The sequence below is a fragment of the Scyliorhinus torazame genome, chromosome 8 (genome assembly GCF_047496885.1).
Source record: "Scyliorhinus torazame isolate Kashiwa2021f chromosome 8, sScyTor2.1, whole genome shotgun sequence".
Classification (NCBI taxonomy): domain Eukaryota; kingdom Metazoa; phylum Chordata; class Chondrichthyes; order Carcharhiniformes; family Scyliorhinidae; genus Scyliorhinus; species Scyliorhinus torazame.
The window spans coordinates 28194947-28216990 of NC_092714.1; the positions used below are offsets into that span (position 1 = coordinate 28194947).

General features: G+C 45.7%; 1 protein-coding gene across 4 annotated transcripts in view; it reads left to right on the plus strand.

Annotated features, from left to right (window-relative positions):
• Nucleotides 1-22044, plus strand: part of ttc3 (tetratricopeptide repeat domain 3) — a 166081-nt gene that overhangs the window by 78453 nt on the left and 65584 nt on the right. For 3 of the 4 annotated variants that reach the window (XM_072513225.1, XM_072513227.1, XM_072513226.1), the window contains exons 17-21: nucleotides 10239-10351; nucleotides 12108-12234; nucleotides 15105-15227; nucleotides 15456-15554; nucleotides 21747-21839. In XM_072513225.1, coding sequence (XP_072369326.1) covers nucleotides 10239-10351; nucleotides 12108-12234; nucleotides 15105-15227; nucleotides 15456-15554; nucleotides 21747-21839 — 555 coding nt within the window. The remainder of the gene's footprint in view (nucleotides 1-10238; nucleotides 10352-12107; nucleotides 12235-15104; nucleotides 15228-15455; nucleotides 15555-21746; nucleotides 21840-22044) is intronic. The other variant, XM_072513228.1, reaches the window with a different exon arrangement.

Consider the following 22044-nt stretch of genomic DNA (forward strand, 5'->3'; position numbering starts at 1 on the left):
ATGTATGTAGGCAAACTTCTGCCTGTAAAAACAAGAAAGCAATAATAGTTGGAGACGTTTAACTACCCCAATATCAACTGGGACTCAAACAGAGGGAGAAAAATCCATGCAGTGTGTCCAGGGAAATATTTTCAACCAATTCTAGATCTAGTCTTGGGGAACGAAGAAGGGCAAGTGGGTGAAGTGACAGTTGGCCACCATATCGGGAATAGTGATCACAATTCAATTAGAAAAGGTCAAGGACAGATAAAGCAGGAGTAAAAGTTTTGAACTGGGGAAAATCAAATTTTTCAGAAATGAGAAGGGACTTGGCTGAGATGGACTGGCCAGCATTGCTAGAAGATAAATTAGTGGAAAACCAGTGGGAAGCACTAAAAAGTGTGATCCAAAATGTACAAAGTAGACAAGTCCCCTTCAAGAATAGAGTAGTACTGTCAAATCTAGACCCCCTGGTTGCGAGAGGAATACAGGGGAAGATCAAACAGAAAAATAAAGTGTACTATCGGAACAAAGGACTAGGAATTACAGACGAGTATAAGAAGTGCAGGGACGAAGTATAAATGGAAATAAGGAAATCAGGGAGAGGCCGTGAAAAAAGATTAGCAAGTAAAGTTAAATACACAAAGATGATTCACCAATATATTAATGGTAAAAGGTTAGTTAAGGAAAAAATGGTACCTTTCCGAGATGAAGGGAACTTGTGCGTAGATGCAGAGGCTGAGAGGCTTTAAATGTCATTGTGAAATGTCATACGGGAAATGTCATTCCTGTACCAGCCTCCCCAAACAGGCGCCGGAATGTGGCGACTAGGGGCTTGTCACAGTAACTTCATTGAAGCCTACTCGTGACAATAAGCGATTTTCATTCATTTAATTTCAAATGAATATTTTGTCTCCCTGTTGTTATGGGCCAGGGTTTAGAGAACACCAAAGTATATCATGGAGTTCACCTGACCCACAACCTCGAATAGATTTTGGCTATGGGAAGCACAAGGGCCCACTTTACAGGTGTGATGCAACAGAGATCGAAAGTAGTTTCAAAACAAAAACAATGTTTATTCTATGAATCCAGTTAACATTTTATGAACCCACAGTAAACATCTTACCAACTACCAACACTGATAACCCCCCAAAACGGTAACCCTTAGTAACTTTCCAAACAACATCCAGAAACCAAAACACTTTTTAACAAAGACAGTAGGTTTGAATTCTCTACAGAGTACAGGTATTATTTTGAAATCAAGTGATCTAAAGACCTTGTTTAACATACAGAGAGACACCAGTATACATCTGCTTGGTTTGAATGTAGCTCTCCAACTGAAAGTGAAACTAAAACACAGAGCCAAAAAGAGCTTCTATCTCAAAATGAAAGTATAAAGCAGAATCACATTTCAGCCACCCACACAATGACGTTACTGCAGCCAGTTGATAAAACACACTTTTCTTAAAGGGACTCTCACATGACATTGTTTAGAAAGGAAATAGATAATGCAGGTATAGTAGTCCAAGAGGACCACTTGAGTTATTGGGTGGGACAATCATAAAGAGAGAGGAAGTACTCGAAGGATTGGAATCCTTGGAAGTTGATAAGTTGCCAGAATCAGATGGATTGTTTCTGAGGCTGCTGAAAGAGGTCAGGGAGGAGATAACAGATGCTCTGCGGATCATTTTCTAATCCTCAAGAGACACAAGGGAGGTACCGGAGGACTGGAGAAATGCAAACGTGGTTCCATTGTTTAAAAAGGGGTAGAAGGAAATAACCAAACTATTTCCTCTCGGAAAGGTGCCAAACAATTATAGGCCAGTTAGTCTTACGCCGGTGATGGGCAAATAGTCGAATCAATCCTGGGAGATAGGAGAAGCATGCACTGATCAGGGATTGTAAGAATGGATTTGTTAAAGGAAGGTCTTGCCTCTGAAATTTGATTGAATTATTTGAGGAAGTGACAAGAAGGGTTGATGAAGGTAGAGCAGCGTATGTGGTGTACATGGATTTTAGCAAGGTGTTTGACGAGGTCCCACAAGGCCGATTAATCAAAACAGTAAAAGCCCATGGGATGCAGGGCAATGGGGCAAACTGGATAAAGAGTTGTCTTAGTAACAGGAAACAAAGAGCAATGGTCCATGGCTGGCCTTGCAAATGGAAAGTTGTTTCAAGTGGTGTTCCACAGGGCTCGGTGTTGGGGCCCCTACTGTTTGTGTTGTATATTAACAATATGGGCGTGAATGTGGGGGGGCATGATTGGGAAATTTGCAGATGATACAAAGATTGACCAAGTGGTGGACAGTGTAGATGATAGCTATAATCTCCAAAATGATGTAGATCGATTGGTGGAGTGGGCGATAAAGTGGCAGGTGGAATTTAACACAAGTGTGAGGTCATGCATTTGGGAGGGTCAAATAGTTATAAGAAGTACGCAATAAATGGGAATATACTAAGAGGGGTAGATGAAGTGAGAGATCTTGGCATACAAGTATACAGATCCCTAAAGGCAGCAGTTCAAGGAAACAAGTTTGTAAAGAAAGTGTATGGAATGTTCTGCTTCATTGGCAAAGGTGTAGAATATAAAAATAAGGATATAATGTTGGAATTGTATAAAACACTGATGAGGCCACAACTGGAGTATTGTGTGCAGTTCTGATCGCCACATTACAGGAAGGACATTATTGCTCTGGAGAGAGTGCAGAGGAGGTTTACAAGAATGTTGCCAGGGCTAGAAAAGTGTAGTTATGAGGAGAGATTGGACAGGTTGGGGTTATTTTCCTTGGAACAAAGAAGACTGAGGGGGTGACTTAATTGAGTTGTACAAAATTATGAGGGGAAGTGATAGAGTGGGATAAAATTGTTTCCCTTGGCGGAGAATTCTAGAACCGGGGACATAGATTCAAGATAAGTGGCAGAAGGTGTAGAGGGGGCATGAGGAATAACTTATTTACGCAGAGGGTAGTGGGAGTCTGGAATTCGCTCCCTGAGTTGGTGATGGAGGCAGAGACATTAAACTCTTTTAAAAAGAACTTGGATCTGCACCTGAAGAGCTGTAAACCATAGGGCTACGGACCAGGTGCAGGAAGATGGGATTAGAAAGGGCATCTGGGAGACTTCCGGGTGCGGCGATGACCAGCTAAGTCGCACGTTTCGGCAGCTCCCGGTGGAACGGACTTTTGGGCTCTTGATAGGAGCCCCAACGGCAATTTTAACGGCTAAAAACACCGTGCGGTAAACCAGAAGGGAATCCCCCCTGGACACGGATGGAAAAAGGAGAGGAAAGTGGCCGGATTGCAGCGGATCCTTTGGAACAGCGGCAAGGAAGGCAAGCAAAAACCAAGATGGCGTCGGAAGGTGGCAGTTTCATATGGGGCCCTGAACAAGAGTTCTTGAAATGCTGCGTGGAGGAGATAAAAAAGGAAATGAAGAAAGAGCTGTTGGCCCCGATACTACAGGCGATCGAAGGGCTAAAGGAGGAACAAAAGACCCAGGAGCAGGAGCTTCGGGTCGTGAAGGCGAAGGCAGCCGAGAATGAGGACGATATACAGGGCCTGGTGGTGAAGACGGAGATACAGGAGGCACATCAGAAACGATGGGTGGAGAGGTTGGAGGCACTGGAAAACAACGCAAGGAGGAACAACCTGAGGATTCTTGGTCTTCCTGAAGGTGTGGAGGGGGCAGACGTCGGGGCATATGTGAGCACGATGCTGCACTCGTTAATGGGAGCGGAGGCCCCGATGGGTCCGTTGGAGGTGGAGGGAGCGTACCGAGTTATGGTGCGAGGATCGAGAGCAGGAGAAACTCCCAGAGCCATAGTGGTGAGATTCCTCCGTTTTAAGGATAGAGAAATGGTCCTTAGATGGGCGAAGAGAACTCGGTGCAGTAAATGGGAGAACGCGGTGATCCGCGTTTATCAAGACTGGAGTGCGGAGGTGGCGAGAAGGAGGGCGAGCTTTAATCGGGCCAAGGTGGTGCTTCATAAAAGGAAGATAAAATTTGGAATGCTGCAACCGGCAAGACTGTGGGTCACATATCAAGGGAGGCACCACTACTTTGAGACGGCGGATGAAGCGTGGACTTTTATTGTAGAAGAAAAACTGGAATGAGTGGACTATTAAAAAGAACGTTTGGACAAAGTGGTGGGGCGAATGTGGGGGGCGAAGAGGGGTTCTATGTTCTAATCCTGCGGTATGGTAACTTTTCTCTCTCCCACAGGTGGTGATGGGGGGAGGTGGGGAGGGAGAGGAGATGGGGCGTTGGCCATGGGGGGCGGGGCCAAGGGAGAAGCGCGGGCTTGGTTCCCGCGCTATGATAATTATGGCGGGAATAGAGAAGCAGGAAGGAGGGGGCGTCGCACGGTGCGAGCCGTGGTCACGGGGGGAAGCCGAGGTCAGCCACAGTTTGCTGACTTCTGGGAGCAACATGGGGGGAGTAATTACGCTAGCGGGGGGTCTAGCGGGGGGGGTGGGAGGGGGGAATTACTGGGTTGCTGCTGCTGGGGAAAGGGGGGAGTGGGTACGGGAGAGGATGGGCGGCGGGGGCACCGCCTGGGGGAGATACAGCTGCGTGGGAACTGGGTGAGAAGCTGGAAAAAGGTGATGGTTAATCGGCAAGGGGGGGGGGTGGGAAGCCCCCCAACTCGGCTGATCACGTGGAACGTGAGAGGGCTCAACGGGCCGATAAAGAGGGCACGGGTACTCGCACACCTTAAGAAACTTAAAGCAGATGTGGTTATGTTACAGGAAACGCACCTGAAACTGATAGACCAGGTTAGGCTGCGCAAAGGATGGGTGGGGCAGGTGTTCCATTCGGGGCTGGATGCGAAAAACAGGGGGGTGGCTATACTAGTGGGGAAGCGGGTAATGTTCGAGGCAAAGACTATAGTGGCGGATAACGGGGGCAGATACGTGATGGTGAGTGGCAAACTACAGGGAGAGATGGTGGTTTTGGTAAACGTGTATGCCCCGAACTGGGATGATGCCAATTTTATGAGGCGAATGCTAGGACGCATTCCGGACCTAGAGACGGGAAAGCTGATAATGGGGGGAGACTTTAACACGGTGTTGGAACCAGGGCTGGATAGGTCGAAGTCCAGGACTGGTAGGAGGCCGGCAGCAGCCAAGGTGCTTAAAGATTTTATGGAGCAGATGGGAGGTGTGGACCACGTGGAGATTCAGTAGACCTAGGAGTAAGGAGTTCTCGTTTTTCTCCTATGTCCATAAAGTCTATTCGCGCATAGACTTTTTTGTGCTGGGTAGGGCATTGATCCCGAGGGTGAGGGGAACGGAATATACGGCTATAGCCATTTCGGATCATGCCCCACATTGGGTGGACTTGGAGATAGGGGAGGAAACAGGAGGGCGCCCACCCTGGAGAATGGACATGGGACTAATGGCGGATGAGGGGGTGTGTCTAAGGGTGAGGGGATGTATTGAAAAGTACTTGGAACTCAATGACAATGGGGAGGTCCAGGTGGGAGTGGTCTGGGAGGCGTTGAAGGCGGTGGTTAGGGGGGAGCTGATATCAATAAGGGCACATAAAGGGAAGCAGGAGAGTAAGGAACGGGAGCGGTTGCTGCAAGAACTTTTGAGGGTGGACAGACAATATGCGGAAGCACCGGAGGAGGGATTGTACAGGGAAAGGCAAAGGCTGCATGTGGAATTTGACTTGCTGACTACAGGCACTGCAGAGGCACAATGGAGGAAGGCGCAGGGTGTACAGTATGAATATGGGGAGAAGGCGAGCAGATTGCTGACACACCAATTGAGGAAAAGGGGAGCAGCGAGGGAAATAGGGGGAGTGAGGGACGAGGATGGAGAGATGGAGCGGGGAGCGGAGAGAGTGAATGAAGTGTTCAGGACATTTTATAAAAAACTATATGAAGCTCAACCCCCGGATGGGAGGGAGAGAATGATGGACTTTTTGGATCGGCTGGAAATTCCCAAGGTGAAAGAGCAGGAAAGGGTGGGATTGGGAGCACAGATCGAGGTAGAAGAAGTGGTGAAAGGAATTAGGAACATGCAGATGGGAAAGGCCCCGGGACCGGACGGATTCCCAGTTGAATTCTACAGAAAATATTTGGACTTGCTCGCCCCGGTACTGACGAGGACCTTTAACGAGGCAAAGGAAAGGGGACAACTGCCCCCGACTATGTCTGAAGCAACGATATCGCTTCTCTTAAAGAAGGAAAAGGACCCGCTACAATGCGGGTCCTACAGACCAATTTCCCTCCTAAATGTGGATGCCAAGGTCCTGGCCAAGGTAATGGCAATGAGAATAGAGGAATGTGTCCCGGGGGTGGTTCACGAGGACCAAACTGGGTTTGTGAAGGGGAGACAGCTGAACACGAATATACGGAGGCTGTTAGGGGTAATGATGATGGCCCCACCAGAGGGTGAAACGGAGATAGTAGTGGCGATGGACGCCGAGAAAGCATTTGATAGAGTGGAATGGGATTATTTGTGGGAGGTGTTGAGGAGATTTGGTTTTGGAGAGGGGTATGTTAGATGGGTGCAGCTATTGTATAGGGCCCCAGTGGCGAGTGTGGTCACGAATGGACGGGGATCGGCATATTTGCGGCTCCATAGAGGGACAAGGCAGGGATGTCCTCTGTCCCCATTACTGTTTGCACTGGCGGTTGAGCCACTGGCGATAGCGCTGAGGGGTTCCAAGAGATGGAGGGGAGTACTTAGGGGAGGAGAAGAACACCGGGTATCTTTGTATGCGGATGATTTGCTACTATATGTGGCGGATCCGGCGGAGGGGATGCCAGAAATAATGCGGATACTTGGGGAGTTTGGGGATTTTTCAGGGTATAAATTGAACATGGGGAAGAGTGAGCTGTTTGTGGTGCATCCAGGGGAGCAGAGTAGAGAAATAGAGGACCTACCGTTGAGGAAGGTAACAAGAGACTTTCGTTACCTGGGGATCCAGATAGCTAAGAACTGGGGCACATTGCACAGGCTAAATTTAACACGGTTGGTGGAACAGATGGAGGAAGATTTCAAGAGATGGGATATGGTAGCCCTGTCAATGGCAGGGAGGGTGCAGGCGGTTAAGATGGTGGTCCTCCCGAGATTCCTCTTTGTGTTTCAGTGCCTCCCGGTGGTGGTCACGAAGGCTTTTTTTAAAAGGATAGAAAAGAGCATCATGGGTTTTGTTTGGGCCGGGAAGACTCCGAGAGTGAGGAAGGGATTCTTACAGCGTAGTAGGGATAGGGGGGGGCTGGCACTACCGAGCCTAAGTGAGTACTATTGGGCCGCTAATATTTCAATGGTGAGTAAGTGGATGGGAGAGGAGGAGGGAGCGGCGTGGAAGAGATTAGAGAGGGCGTCCTGTAGGGGGACTAGCCTGCAGGCTATGGTAACAGCCCCATTGCCGTTCTCACCGAGGAACTACACCACAAGCCCGGTGGTGGTAGCTACACTGAAGATTTGGGGACAGTGGAGACGACATAGGGGAAAGACTGGAGCATTGGGGGGGTCCCCGATAAGAAACAACCATAGGTTTGCCCCGGGGGGAATGGATGGGGGATATGGAATGTGGCAAAGAGCGGGAATAACGCAACTGAAAGATCTATTTGTGGATGGGAAGTTCGCAAGTCTGGGAGCGCTGACCGAGAAATATGGGTTGCCCCAAGGGAATGCATTCAGGTATATGCAATTGAGGGCTTTTGCGAGGCAACAGGTGAGGGAATTTCCGCAGCTCCCGACACAAGAGGTGCAGGACAGAGTGATCTCAAAGAAATGGGTGGGGGATGGTAAGGTGTCAGATATATATAGGGAAATGAGGGACGAAGGGGAGACTATGGTGGATGAACTAAAAGGGAAATGGGAAGAAGAGCTAGGGGAGGAGATCGAGGAGGGGCTGTGGGCGGATGCCCTAAGCAGGGTAAACTCGTCGTCCTCGTGTGCCAGGCTAAGCCTGATTCAGTTTAAGGTAATACACAGGGCGCATATGACTGGAACACGGCTCAGTAAATTTTTTGGGGTGGAGGATAGGTGTGCGAGGTGCTCGAGAAGCCCAGCGAATCATACCCATATGTTTTGGTCATGCCCGGCACTACAGGGGTTTTGGATGGGGGTGACAAAGGCGCTTTCAAAAGTAGTAGGAGTCCGGGTCGAACCAAGCTGGGGGTTGGCTATATTTGGGGTTGCACAAGAGCCGGGAGTGCAGGAGGCGAGAGAGGCCGATGTTTTGGCCTTTGCGTCCCTAGTAGCCCGGCGCAGGATATTGTTAATGTGGAAAGAAGCCAAGCCCCCGGGGGTGGAGACCTGGATAAATGACATGGCGGGGTTCATAAAGCTAGAACGGATTAAGTTCGTCCTAAGGGGGTCGGCTCAAGGGTTCACCAGGCGGTGGCAACCGTTCGTCGAATATCTTGCGGATAGATAGATGGGGGAAAAAAGAAGGCAGCAGCAGCAGCCCAGGATTTGGGGGGGGGGGGGGGGGGAGGGATGGGGGGGGCGGGGGGGGGGGTGTAGCTTGTGACAAGGCAGTTGCCAATTAGGGCTAGTTTTTATTTTTGTTATTTAATATTTATTTATTTTTTGTTTTTTGTTTATATAAAATAGGTCATTGTTATCTGTATTGTTATAATGTTGTGTAAAGGATGCACAATGTACAGTGTTGGTTGACCAAAAATTCTCAATAAAATATTTATTAAAAAAAAAAGAAAGGGCATCTGGGTGTCTTCAGGCTGGCACGAACAAGGTGGGCCGAATGGACTCCTTCGGTGCTGTAACTTTTCTATGGTTTCACAGTTTATGTGAACATAATATATAACAAAGCAATTGTATGAGAAGAAGAAAAATGGTTTTGGGTATCCCCACAATAAAGATTTAATCAGCTGCCAATTTTGGTTTCACTTGCTAAGCAATTGTAAAGGTGAACGTTTCAGAAAAAATGCATTAAATGGTACTTTGATTGCAGTGGCAAATAAAGGTACATGCTCCCTAGAGCATGACTGCTGGTGGTTTATTAAGTGATTTTGATGCTTTGCATGCATTTATGAAATGCTAAGCGCTGTATATTGTTGCATATACAAAGCAGTATCAAATATTAGCAACGCCGTTTGGTTTGCATTTTTTCCTATTGAGGTGTACCTACCATATAAATGTGATTTTGAAAAGAAAATTAAAATGTTTGCTGACTGATTAAGAACAGCTCTCCTTGTGACACTAGTAATAAAAATATGAGGTGGGTTTTCTCTCACCAGAATGAGCCAACACACTGATCGATCTTTCCATCTGCTACCTTCAGGAGGACTGTTTACCCAATACATTGTATGATCCTGAAGAACACACCACCATGATAAAACCTTATTTATAGCTAAGCAGAATGTGCACGCAAACAGTTTTCCATCAGTGGAACTTGGAAAATACCATTTTATTTTGAAGACCTGCTTGATACAAGCCCATTCCAATAAACAAATTTACGGGGAGGCAGTGGCATAGTGGTATTGTCACTGGACTAGCAGTCCAGAAACCCAGAGTAATGCTCTGGAGTCCTTGGTTCGAATCCCACCATGACAGATGCTAGAATTTGAATCCAATAAAAATCTGGAATTTAACACGGCAATGAAGTTACTGTGAAAAGCCCCTCGTCACCACATTCCGGCGCCTGTTCGGGTACGCTGAGGGAGAATTCATAATGTCCAATTCACCGAACAAGCACGTCTTTCGGGATTGTGGGAGGAAACCGGAGCACCCGGAGGAAACCCACGCAGACAGTGGGAGAACATGCAGACTCTGCACAGACACTGACCCAAGCCGGGAATCGAACACTGGTCCCCGGTGCTGTGAAGCAACAGTGCTAATCACTGTGCTTATCATAAAAACCCATCAGGTTCGCTAATGCCCTTTAGGGAAGGAAATCTGCTGTCCTTATCAGGTATGCCTTATATGTGACTCAGCATTTGTTTGGCGCTTAAAAGTCACCAGTGTAATTCAGGATGGGCAATAAGTGCTGGCCAAGCCAGCAATGCCCACATCCAGTGAATAAAGAGGAGTAAAATCTATAGTCCAGTACAAAAGGGAAATAAACCAAGAACTGCGAACCCCCAACCAACCAAGGTAATTGCTATTTTAAGATGCCCTAGCCCCGCTTGAAAATCCATGTCCGAAGGACCAAGTCTTCACAGTACAGTTCACTGTACATGTGAACTGGCCCCAGCTTGATAACTGTTGACATCTCCTGTTTTTCTCATATACTTCATTGTCCTGGAGTCATTAATTCTTATTTTGCCTGACTAGGAGCTGACTGAGGCTGAAAATCAATTTAATAAAATCTTGGAACAGTTCCCAAAACAGCGGCTTGACTGTTTGGCATTCTACGGACTTGGCAAAGTGTACTTCCGGCAGAACAGGTTTGTGTCAAACAAAATAAACGTGCAAAGATAAAACATGACAAGGTAATTGGCAGAATATAACCAGTGGTATTCTTCGAGGACCTGTACTGGAACCAGTGGTTTCCACTATTCATATTAATGACTTGGAAGAAGGACCAAGAGGGTTGTTTATTCAAATTTCCAGTTAGAACAAAGAAATGTACAGCACAGGAACAGGCCCTTCGGCCCTCCAAGCCCATACCGACCATGCTGCCCGACTAAACTACAATCTTCTACACTTCCTGGGTCCGTATCCCTCTGTTCCCATTGCCAGTTGACAGTGAATTGGGAGTAATGTAGATTGGAATAGAAATTACAAAGGGACATAAGTGGGCAATGGATGGATTTCATTGTCGGGGAGCATGAGGGTATCCACTTCAGATCTGATAAAGGCAAATTAAAATATTTTCATAATGGTGAGAGACCAGGTGTTGTTGAAGAGCAATGGGATTTAGGTGTCCATGTGCACAATTCACTAAAAAATCTAGTGAAGGGTTTCAACATAAATGACCAAATAAAGCTAATAAAGTGTGGCCTTTTATTTCCATGGGTGTTGATTAGAAAAGTCAGGAAGTAATGCTTAAGTTGTTCGAGGGTAGATGATTGGGGTGATCTGGTTATGGTGTTTAAAATGATGAAGACATTGGTAGACTATATACAGAGAAACACTCTTCTATTGGTGGAACCCTGAACAAGGCGACAAAATCTTTACAAATATTATTGTGAAGGTATCGAGGGGTGAAATCAGGAAGCACTTTTTCACATGAAACACTGTGAAAATCAGGGCTCGGTCATTTGAAGTATTGAGGTCTTGGGTAGATGGGTTTTATTAGGTAACGGTGTCGAGTTATAGAGAAAAGGTGGGTAACTGATGTTGAGGTACAGATCAGCCACGATCTAATAGAATAGTAAAATAGGCTTGAGAACATAAGAATAGGACCTGGAGGTAGCCAATACGGCCCTTCAAGCCTGCTGCACCATTTAATACAACCACAGCTATCTCAACGCCACTTGTCCACCTGCCTGCATCTCCTTTAATTCCTGAGAGGCCAAAAATCTGCCAGTTTCAGTCTTAAATAAATTCAACAGTGGACCATTCCAAAGATTCGCAACCCTCAGTAAAGAAATGTCACCACGTCTCAGTCCTAATAATCAGTGCCTTTTCCTGAAACTGTGCCCCTGTGTAGATTCTCCAGCCAGGGGGAGCAACCTCGGTATCTACCCTGTCAAGCCCCTTCAGAATCTTGTATGTTTCTATGAGATCGTCTCTTGTTCTACACTTGAAAGTATGTGACCAGTTATACAACCTCTCATCATTGGACAACCCTCTTGTCCCAGGAACCAACCTGAGGAAATGAATAACCTATTTATGTCTCTTAAGTTCCTGTGTTCCTGTATCCGGGGTCAATGGTTATGATAAAGGAACTAGAGACAATTTGTGTAGCAGATTCCCTGGGTAATTAATGACAGCTGGAGTCTGTGCTGTGAGACTTGGTACAAAAGATGTTATAGAGGTGGGCTTGATCCAGGTTGAGCCTTGTATAGTTACAACTTCGACCCCATTATACAGCTTATTTTGTGCTGGTTCGTATTGTGGTTGTCTACGTTTCTCTTCCCCCCCACCTCCACCCCTGTCAATCTGCTGCCTAAAATACAGCTGCAGCGTACTGAAACACACAATGTTGGTTCTTTTCAGCTAATTCTTCTCCATTTTCCATTGTGGTTTTCCCCCTAGGTTTGCTGATGCTTTAGACCCTTTCACAAAATCCTTAACTATGGTAAATCGTAAGATTGTCCCAGGCATACTAACATGGCCCACAACAACGGTGGTTATTGAAGAAACACAGGATAAAAAGTTAAAGGTAATATCTGTTAAAGATGTGTTTTTTATTTACTCTGTGACAAGTAATTAAAGATATATGGCTAACACTAGGTCATGTTGAGCCATTGAATCTTGTATGCCATTTTGTTAGCCTTATCAGCTTTTTAAATCTCTATATCACCCTTTGAAACACCTGAAATAACTTTATGGACCTCTGGGTTATATTTTCTACATTTCTTTACTCCTTCATGTGAAGGTTATCATGGATTTTGCCAGCTTAGCTAAAATTCTAAGTTTTTATTGATTTGTTTGGAGATACAAGCAGGGAGAACCAATTAGTGGGCGAGATCACTGGGTCCCCACAGCGTGTTTTCCAGCGGCTAAGGCAAAACTCCCCATTGTCCAGTGGTGGGATCTTCCGATGCCTGTGCCTTGCTCGCCCTGTCATCGGAAAGGTATTGTGGGTCACCTTCAGCGGGACCAAACAAATCCCGCCCTATGTCTACCTTGCCAATTCCCTTGTTTTTTTAAAATTAATTCCTGGGAAGTGGGCTTTGCAGGCTGTGCCATTGTCTATCCTTAATTGCCCTTGAGGGGGCAGTTAAGAGCTGTGGGCCTGGAGTCACATGTAGGCCAGACCTGGTAAGGACGACAAATTTCCTTCCCTAAAGGACATTGATGGGTTTTTACGACAATCGATAATAGTTTCATGGTCATCATTAAACTTTTAATTCCAGATTTTTATTGAACTCAAATTTCACCATCTGCAGTGGCGGGATTTGAACCTGGGTCCCCAGAGCAATATATATACCAGGTCTCTGGTTTACCAGTCCAGTGACAATACCACTACGCCGCCACCTTCCCTGTCCAGATCACTGCTTAATCTACACTATAGCGAGAAGAAGGTTAAGAGGAGGCTTAATAGAGGCATACAAAATGATCAGGGGGTTAGATGGGGTGGACAGTGAGAGCCTTCTCCTGCGGATGGAAATGGCTAGCACGAGGGGACATAGCCTTAAACTGAGGGGTAATAGATATAGGACAGAGGTAGGTTCTTTAAGCAAAGAGTGGTGAGGCCGTGGAATGCCCTACCTGCAACAGTAGTGAACCCGCCAACATTGAGGGCATTTAAAAGTTTATTGGATAAGCATATGGATGATAATGGCATAGTGTAGGTTAGATGACTTTTGTTTTTTGACTTCCCATGTCGGTGCAACATCGTGGGCCGAAGGGCCTGTACTGCGCTGTATCGTTCTATGTTCTATATCTCAGTCCCTCCAGGATATCCTCCTAGTGAATTCTCCAGCCTCACAACCCCCAAGACCTCTGCATTCATCCACTTCTGGCCTCTCTGCAACCTTGAATTTTAATCATATTACTGTTGTGTGATGAATGTAAGAAATTGCTATATTCTATATTTGTTGCAGTGATATTAAAAAACCTGGGTAAGATACATACAGACACTCTACTAAAACTGTGATTAAGCTGTTGTAAAAATGAAGTAATCCTTGATTTTGTAAGGTGAATATTCTGATAGATTTTAGAAGTATTTACTTGTTTGCAGAGAGCTGGGTTGATGGAAAACCATTTGGTTTGGAGGCCCCTAGGCTGTAGATAATTTGAGACATGTATTTGGGCCTGGTTAAACAGGTCATGGGACATCTTGTGGGAGGAAACAGAAGAGTGCCTTATGCTTTGGGTATAGATTATATAATTCAGGGGAGGAGCCAGGTCTGTCTGTAGTGGCTGTTTGCCATTGGAATTTAGCTTAACAAGAAGGGTCTTTCAGCTTGCAGCAAAAATGGACACTCGTCCAGGATTTTAAAACAGAGAAAGGGTTATTGAATGCTGATTAGTAATAATTTGTTGAAATATTTTGAAACGTGGAAAGTAGGTTCCTGGATGCATGAATAGTGAAACCTGGTCTGGGATTTATTGTTAAATGGTGGGATCTGTGAATCCTTAAAGAGTAAGTGGGTTACTGAGGTACTGGACAAAGGAAGTAGAGTTACTTTGAAGTATATTGTACAGGTTAGAACTCAGAACGGTGTTGGAAATTGCTACGACTTTCGTAAAGCTGGAAGATGTAACTCCGGTTTACAGAAAGTAACCAAGTCTCAGTTAACTGAATTGGGAGATAAATTGTAGTTGGAATTATCTGCAGAGGTAAAGAAAACTGACATTATTGAAAGCATAGTGAGAAACCTTAAATTGCAAGGATTGTAAGATAGACCAATTATTTTAAAAAGTGAGAATATTGAATGAGCTGAAATCCAATTTAAAAATTAGAAATGCAGGAAATGGAAATGAAAAAACTTGAATTAGCGATGCTGGAAAAGTGGAAAGAGATGGAAAAGAAAAAGAGAGAACTTTTCAAATGGAAATTGAAGTTAATTTGAGACGCGATTTTATAAATGAAATTGCTATGGTAAGAATTATTCCCAAATTACCTATTGGAGAAATAAGGAATATATTCCACCTTCTGAACCATTTATTTGAATACCTTTAGATAAACCTGTGCCTCGATATTTATCTGGCTTCAATCCCATTAATTTGTCTATTACAATTTTTCTATTTATTCTGGTAGTTTTATTTTAATGCAAATAAGTGTGTGCTGATGCAATTCAATAGAACAAACTGTACCTATTGTACAATCTCTTAGGCTGACTTTTCCAGTCCCTTAGCTGTGTCATACATCTGCCATCCCTAAAATCTTCAGTGTTTTTGACTTTGCTTTCACTTATTTATGACAACTTTGTTCATCTGTCTCATTCATCAACCCTGCTAGTATCCTGCAGTATAGACCTTGGTCTAGCATCTGGATTTCCTAATTAAAACTAATATATTATTCTGCTTTAGATTGAAAACATTCAGTGTAGATCTCCTCATTCATGTAACTTCGTCTTCCAGACAATGTTGGAAGAATACATAGAGAAATGCCGATTCCCTCCAGAATCTGATGCAATCTGCCGCTATCAACATTGCCAGGGACATTCTAAGATCCAGATCTACTTCTCAGACCCAGATTTTAAGGTAATAAGTTTTTGAGTGTAAGTGGCACAGGCAAAATTATTTTCAGAGAGCAATTCGCTTCGGTAGTGCAACAAATGCCGGCCTGGCTAGCAGTCATCTCTGACCTTGTACTCACAGCTCAAATCAGTGAACATCCTGTAAACACATTCTTTGTACCTGGAAGAAATAAAGTAATTTGTTTAGCTATGCAATACGTACTACTTGAACATTTTGATTCTTGCATGTCAGGGTTTTATTCAAGTGATGTGCCTACAATGCAGTGTGGAATACCATATCAATTGTTGGAAGAAATTGAAGGCAACTTCCTTTGAAGATAAAAATGACAAGGTTAGTTCCCTTTACAAAAGGAGGTTGATGTATATTTATGGTATTTCTGCAATAATGTGAGCATTGGTGCGATTGGCCACAAAATGGGTAAATGAGTGGTTGGATTTTACAGTAATCTGAAATTAAATTGCATTCACAATCAAAATGTATACAGAATTTAGAATGATTCTTTATCAGTTCATTATCATTTACAGAACACTGTAATGGGATACAGCACTAAGATGTGCTGAGAGCTTTGGCCAAGGGTGGCATTATGACCGGTACAGGCCTGGAGGGTTGAAGGGCCTGTTCCTGTGCTGTTTTGTTCTTTGTAGAACACGTGATATAATTTTGCTTGTTCTCATCCAAGTACCTGGCATGCTTGGACTTGGTGATAGGCCTATCAATCTTGTTTTAGGATTGGTAGGCAGGTGATGATACCTCTGTTGTAAAGATAAGTTAATGCTGAAACTGAGTCACGAAGGTGGTGATCACTTTGACAAAGTATGTCAGTTGAATGCAGTTCATTTTTGCAAATGAGGTTGATTACAGTGTAATCTGTTTTTGATATTTAACCAGGAAGTTAAAGTGGTTGCATTTTACAGTAATCTTACAGAAATGCCTTTGGATTTCGGCGGCAGCGGTGCGCAGGGGCCTTCTGGGAGGTGAGTACTTACTTTAAAACCACTTACCTTTACAGGAGCATCCCTTTGGATTTCGGCGGCAGCGGTGCGCAGGGGCCCTCTGGGAGGTGAGTAGTTACTTTAAAACAACTTACCTTTACAGGAGCAGCCCTTTGGATTTCGGCGGCAGCGGTGTGCAGGGGCCCTCTGGGAGGTGAGTACTTACTTTAAAACCACTTACCTTTACAGGAGCAGCCCTTTGGATTTCGGCGGCAGCGGTGCGCAGGGGCCCTCTGGGAGGTGAGTAGCGACTTTAAAACCACTTACCTTTACAGGAGCAGCCCTTTGGATTTCGGCGGCAGCGGTGCGCAGGGGCCTTCTGGGAGGTGAGTACTTACTTTAAAACCACTTACCTTTACAGGAGCAGCCCTTTGGATTTCGGCGGCAGCGGTGCGCAGGGGCCCTCTGGGAGGTGAGTAGTTACTTTAAAACCACTTACCTTTACAGGAGCAGCCCTTTGGATTTCGGCGGCAGCGGTGCGCAGGGGCCCTCTGGGAGGTGAGTACTTACTTTAAAACCACTTACCTTTACAGGAGCAGCCCTTTGGATTTCGGCGGCAGCGGTGCGCAGGGGCCCTCTGGGAGGTGAGTAGCGACTTTAAAACCACTTACCTTTACAGGAGCAGCCCTTTGGATTTCGGCGGCAGCGGTGCGCAGGGGCCTTCTGGGAGGTGAGTACTTACTTTAAAACCACTTACCTTTACAGGAGCAGCCCTTTGGATTTCGGCGGCAGCGGTGCGCAGGGGCCTTCTGGGAGGTGAGTACTTACTTTAAAACCACTTACCTTTACAGGAGCAGCCCTTTGGATTTCGGCGGCAGCGATGCGCAGGGGCCCTCTGGGAGGTGAGTAGCGACTTTAAAACCACTTACCTTTACAGGAGCAGCCCTTTGGATTTCGGCGGCAGCGGTGCGCAGGGGCCCTCTGGGAGGTGAGTAGCGACTTTAAAAAGCCTTACCTGGTCCCGTGTCTGTTCTTTTCTGTTTTATTTGTTTTTATATAAGGCGGGAACCGGAAGTTCGACCCGCGGACCTCTGGGAAGTCCCCCCCCCCCCCCCCCCCCCCCCCCCAATCAATAAATTCTGGTGGAGAGGAAACCCGAGACACTACACGTGTAGTGTCTCCCACCCGCCCTCCTCCTCTAACCTAATAATAAGACCCATTGGAGTAAGGTAAGTGCCATATTATATTATTATTATATTATTAGCATTGTGCAGGTCAAGGTTCGGAGGTGGAGGAGCTGTCTCTGTCAGCGAGAGAACCTGAGAACATCTAAGACACTCAGAAGGTGAGAAGGTAAGTAAGTGATTTTTACTTATTTTTACTTTTATACCTTTTTTCAAATTGTGTGTGTCGGGGGGGAAACTGAAGTGACATCACAGAAAAGCTGTGGCCAGAGTGGCTGGTTGGGATTCTACCCTAAATTTTAAAAAAAATTGAGTATTTGGTAACTAATTAAACATAATAACTTAATTATAATTTAGAGGGATATCTAAGCCAGAGATCGGAGAGTACTATAGTTAGCTATCGCATTTCTATTAGAAATCTAGTGCTAGGAAACAGATAGTTGACAGTAACTTTGAAATTTTTTTAAAAATATTTTTTAAAAAAGACAAATTTTAATTAATTGACGCAATGTCAGTTAGAGGGGTGCTGTGCTCTGACTGTGAGATGTGGCAGGTCCGGGAGTCTTCCAGCGTCCCGGATGGCTTCATCTGCAGAAAGTGCACCCAACTGGAGCTCCTCACAGACCGCATGGTTCGGTTGGAGCAGCAATTGGATGCACTTAGGAGCATGCAGGTGGCGGAAAGCGTCATAGATCGCAGTTATGTAAATGTGGTCACACCCAAGGTGCAGGCAGAGAAATGGGTGACCACCAGAAAGGGCAGGCAGTCAGTGCAGGAATCCCCTGTGGTTGTCCCCCTCTCGAACAGATATACCCCTTTGGATACTGTCGGGGGGGATAGCCTATCAGGGGAAAACAGCAGCAGCCAGAGCAGTGGCACCACGGCTGGCTCTGGTGTTCAGAAGGGAGGGTCAAAGCGCAGAAGAGTAATAGTAATAGGGGACTCTATAGTCAGGGGCACAGATAGGCGCTTCTGTGGACGTGAAAGAGACTCCAGGATGGTATGTTGCCTCCCTGGTGCCAGGGTCCAGGATGTCTCCGAACGGGTAGAGGGCATCCTGAAGGGGGAGGGCAAACAGGCAGAGGTCGTTGTACATATTGGTACTAACGACATAGGCAGGAAGGGGCATGAGGTCCTGCAGCAGGAGTTCAGGGAGCTAGGCAGAAAGTTAAAAGACAGGACCTCGAGGGTTGTAATCTCGGGATTACTCCCTGTGCCACGTGCCAGTGAGGCTAGAAATAGGAAGATAGAGCAGATAAACACGTGGCTAAACAGCTGGTGTAGGAGGGAGGGTTTCCATTATCTGGACCACTGGGAGCTCTTCCGGGGCAGATGTGACCTGTATAAGAAGGACGGGTTGCATCTAAACCGGAGAGGCATAAATATCCTGGCTGCGAGGTTTGCTAGTGTCACACGGGAGGGTTTAAACTAGTATGGCAGGGGGGTGGGCACGGGAGCAATAGGTCAGAAGGTGAGAGCATTGAGGATGAACTAGGGAATAGGGACAGTGTGGCTCTGAGGCAGAGCAGACGGGGAGAAGTTGCTGAACACAGCGGGTCTGGTGGCCTGAAGTGCATATGTTTTAATGCAAGGAGCATTACGGGTAAGGCAGATGAATTTAGAGCTTGGATTAGTACTTGGAACTATGATGTTGTAGCCATTACAGAGACCTGGTTGAGGGAAGGGCAGGATTGGCAGCTAAACGTTCCAGGATTTAGATGTTTCAGGCGGGATAGAGGGGGATGTAAAAGGGGAGGTGGAGTTGCGCTACTTGTTCGGGAGAATATCACAGCTGTACTGCGAGAGGACACCTCAGAGGGCAGTGAGGCTTGATGGGTAGAGATCAGGAATAAGAAGGGTGTAGTCACAATGTTGGGGGTATACTACAGGCCTCCCAACAGCCAGCGGGAGATAGAGGAGCAGATAGGTAAACAGATTTTGGAAAAGAGTAAAAACAACAGGGTTGTGGTGATGGGTGACTTCAACTTCCCCAATATTGACTGGGACTCACTTAGTGCCAGGGGCTTAGACGGGGCGGAGTTTGTAAGGAGCATCCAGGAGGGCTTCTTAAAACAATATGTAGACAGTCCAACTAGGGAAGGGGCGGTACTGGACCTGGTATTGGGGAATGAGCCCGGCCAGGTGGTAGATGTTTCAGTAGGGGAGCATTTCGGTAACAGTGACCACAATTCAGTAAGTTTTAAAGTACTGGTGGACAAGGATAAGAGTGGTCCGAGGATGAATGTGCTAAATTGGGGGAAGGCTAATTATAACAATATTAGGCGGGAACTGAAGAACATAGATTGGGGGCGGATGTTTGAGGGCAAATCAACATCTGACATGTGGGAGGCTTTCAAGCGGCAGTTGAAAGGAATACAGGACCGGCATGTTCCTGTGAGGAAGAAAGATAAATACGGCAATTTTCGGGAACCTTGGATGACGAGTGATATTGTAGGCCTCGTCAAAAAGAAAAAGGAGGCATTTGTCAGGGCTAAAAGGCTGGGAACAGACGAAGCCTGCGTGGAATATAAGGAAAGTAGAAAGGAACTTAAGCAAGGAGTCAGGAGGGCTAGAAGGGGTCACGAAAAGTCATTGGCAAATAGGGTTAAGGAAAATCCCAAGGCTTTTTACACGTACATAAAAAGCAAGAGGGTAGCCAGGGAAAGGGTTGGCCCACTGAAGGATAGGCAAGGGAATCTATGTGTGGAGCCAGAGGAAATGGGCGAGGTACTAAATGAATACTTTGCATCAGTATTCACCAAAGAGAAGGAATTGGTAGATGTTGAGTCTGGAGAAGGGGGTGTAGATAGCCTGGGTCACATTGTGATCCAAAAAGACGAGGTGTTGGGTGTCTTAAAAAATATTAAGTTAGATAAGCCCCCAGGGCCTGATGGGATCTACCCCAGAATACTGAAGGAGGCTGGAGAGGAAATTGCTGAGGCCTTCACAGAAATCTTTGGATCCTCGCTGTCTTCAGGGGATGTCCCGGAGGACTGGAGAATAGCCAATGATGTTCCTCTGTTTAAGAAGGGTAGCAAGGATAATCCCGGGAACTAAAGGCCGGTGAGCCTTACTTCAGTGGTAGGGAAATTACTGGAGAGAATTATTCGAGACAGGATCTACTCCCATTTGGAAGCAAATGGACGTATTAGTGAGAGGCAGCACGATTTTGTGAAGGGGAGGTCGTGTCTCACTAACTTGATAGAGTTTTTTGAGGAGATCACTAAGATGATTGATGCAGGTAGGGCAGTAGATGTTGTCTATATGGACTTCAGTAAGGCCTTTGACAAGGTCCCTCATGGTAGACTAGTACAAAAGGTGAAGTCACATGGGATCAGGGGTGAGCTGGCAAGGTGGATACAGAACTGGCTAGGCCATAGAAGGCAGAGAGTAGCAATGGAGGGATGCTTTTCTAATTGGAGGGCTGTGACCAGTGGTGTTCCACAGGGATCAGTGCTGGGACCTTTGCTCTTTGTAGTATATATAAATGATTTGGAGGAAAATGTAACTGGTCTGATTAGTAAGTTTGCAGACGACACAAAGGTTGGTGGAATTGCGGATAGCGATGAGGACTGTCGGAGGATACAGCAGGATTTAGATTGTCTGGAGACTTGGGCGGAGAGATGGCAGATGGAGTTTAATCTGGACAAATGTGAGGTAATGCATTTTGGAAGGTCTAATGCAGGTAGGGAATATACAGTGAATGGTAGAACCCTCAAGAGTATTGAAAGTCAAAGAGATCTAGGAGTACAGGTCCACAGGTCATTGAAAGGGGCAACACAGGTGGAGAAGGTAGTCAAGAAGGCATACGGCATGCTTGCCTTCATTGGCCGGGGCATTGAGTATAAGAATTGGCAAGTCATGTTGCAGCTGTATAGAACCTTAGTTAGGCCACACTTGGAGTATAGTGTTCAATTCTGGTCGCCACACTACCAGAAGGATGTGGAGGCTTTAGAGAGGGTGCAGAAGAGATTTACCAGAATGTTGCCTGGTATGGAGGGCATTAGCTATGAGGAGCGATTGAATAAACTCGGTTTGTTCTCACTGGAACGAAGGAGGTTGAGGGGAGACCTGATAGAGGTATATAAAATTATGAGGGGCATAGACAGTTTTTGTACAGCAAAATAATGTCAGCCACCTGAGAGGGCTGCGTTTAATGTCTCATTGGAAAGACAGCACCTCAGTACTGCACTGGAGTGTCAATCTTTACTTTTGTGCTTAAGTCCAGAGTGGTCTCTGATTCAGAACACAGCCTTCTGAATCAGAGGTAAGAGTGGCAGGCAATCTTGGTATAACGTTGACATGTGTTTTAAGGAGTTCAAGCTAATGGACTCCTAATGGGTTATAATAGATCAAAATGTACTTTTAAACGTAGCCGAATAGTTTTTTTTTTCTCTATTTTGAAGGATTTTCTCAAAAGTCCATGTTTCACACCCGATTGTGGAGGGCAAATTTCAAAAATCATCATCTTTAATTCAAAAGGCCTTGTGAAGTGTGAGGTAAGAATTTTCTCTAATGCCAAACAAATTTTTTCCACAGTCTTTGTGTTTCAGAATTTTATATTTGGCTCTCATGGTGTACATTGAGCATAAAGACACAAGTGTATTATTTATGTCAGATAGGTAGGACGGGTGTAATGACAGCTACATGAGCATGAGGAAAGGGGGACTGCGATAGGCAATTAAAGGGTGGGGTGGAAAAGTA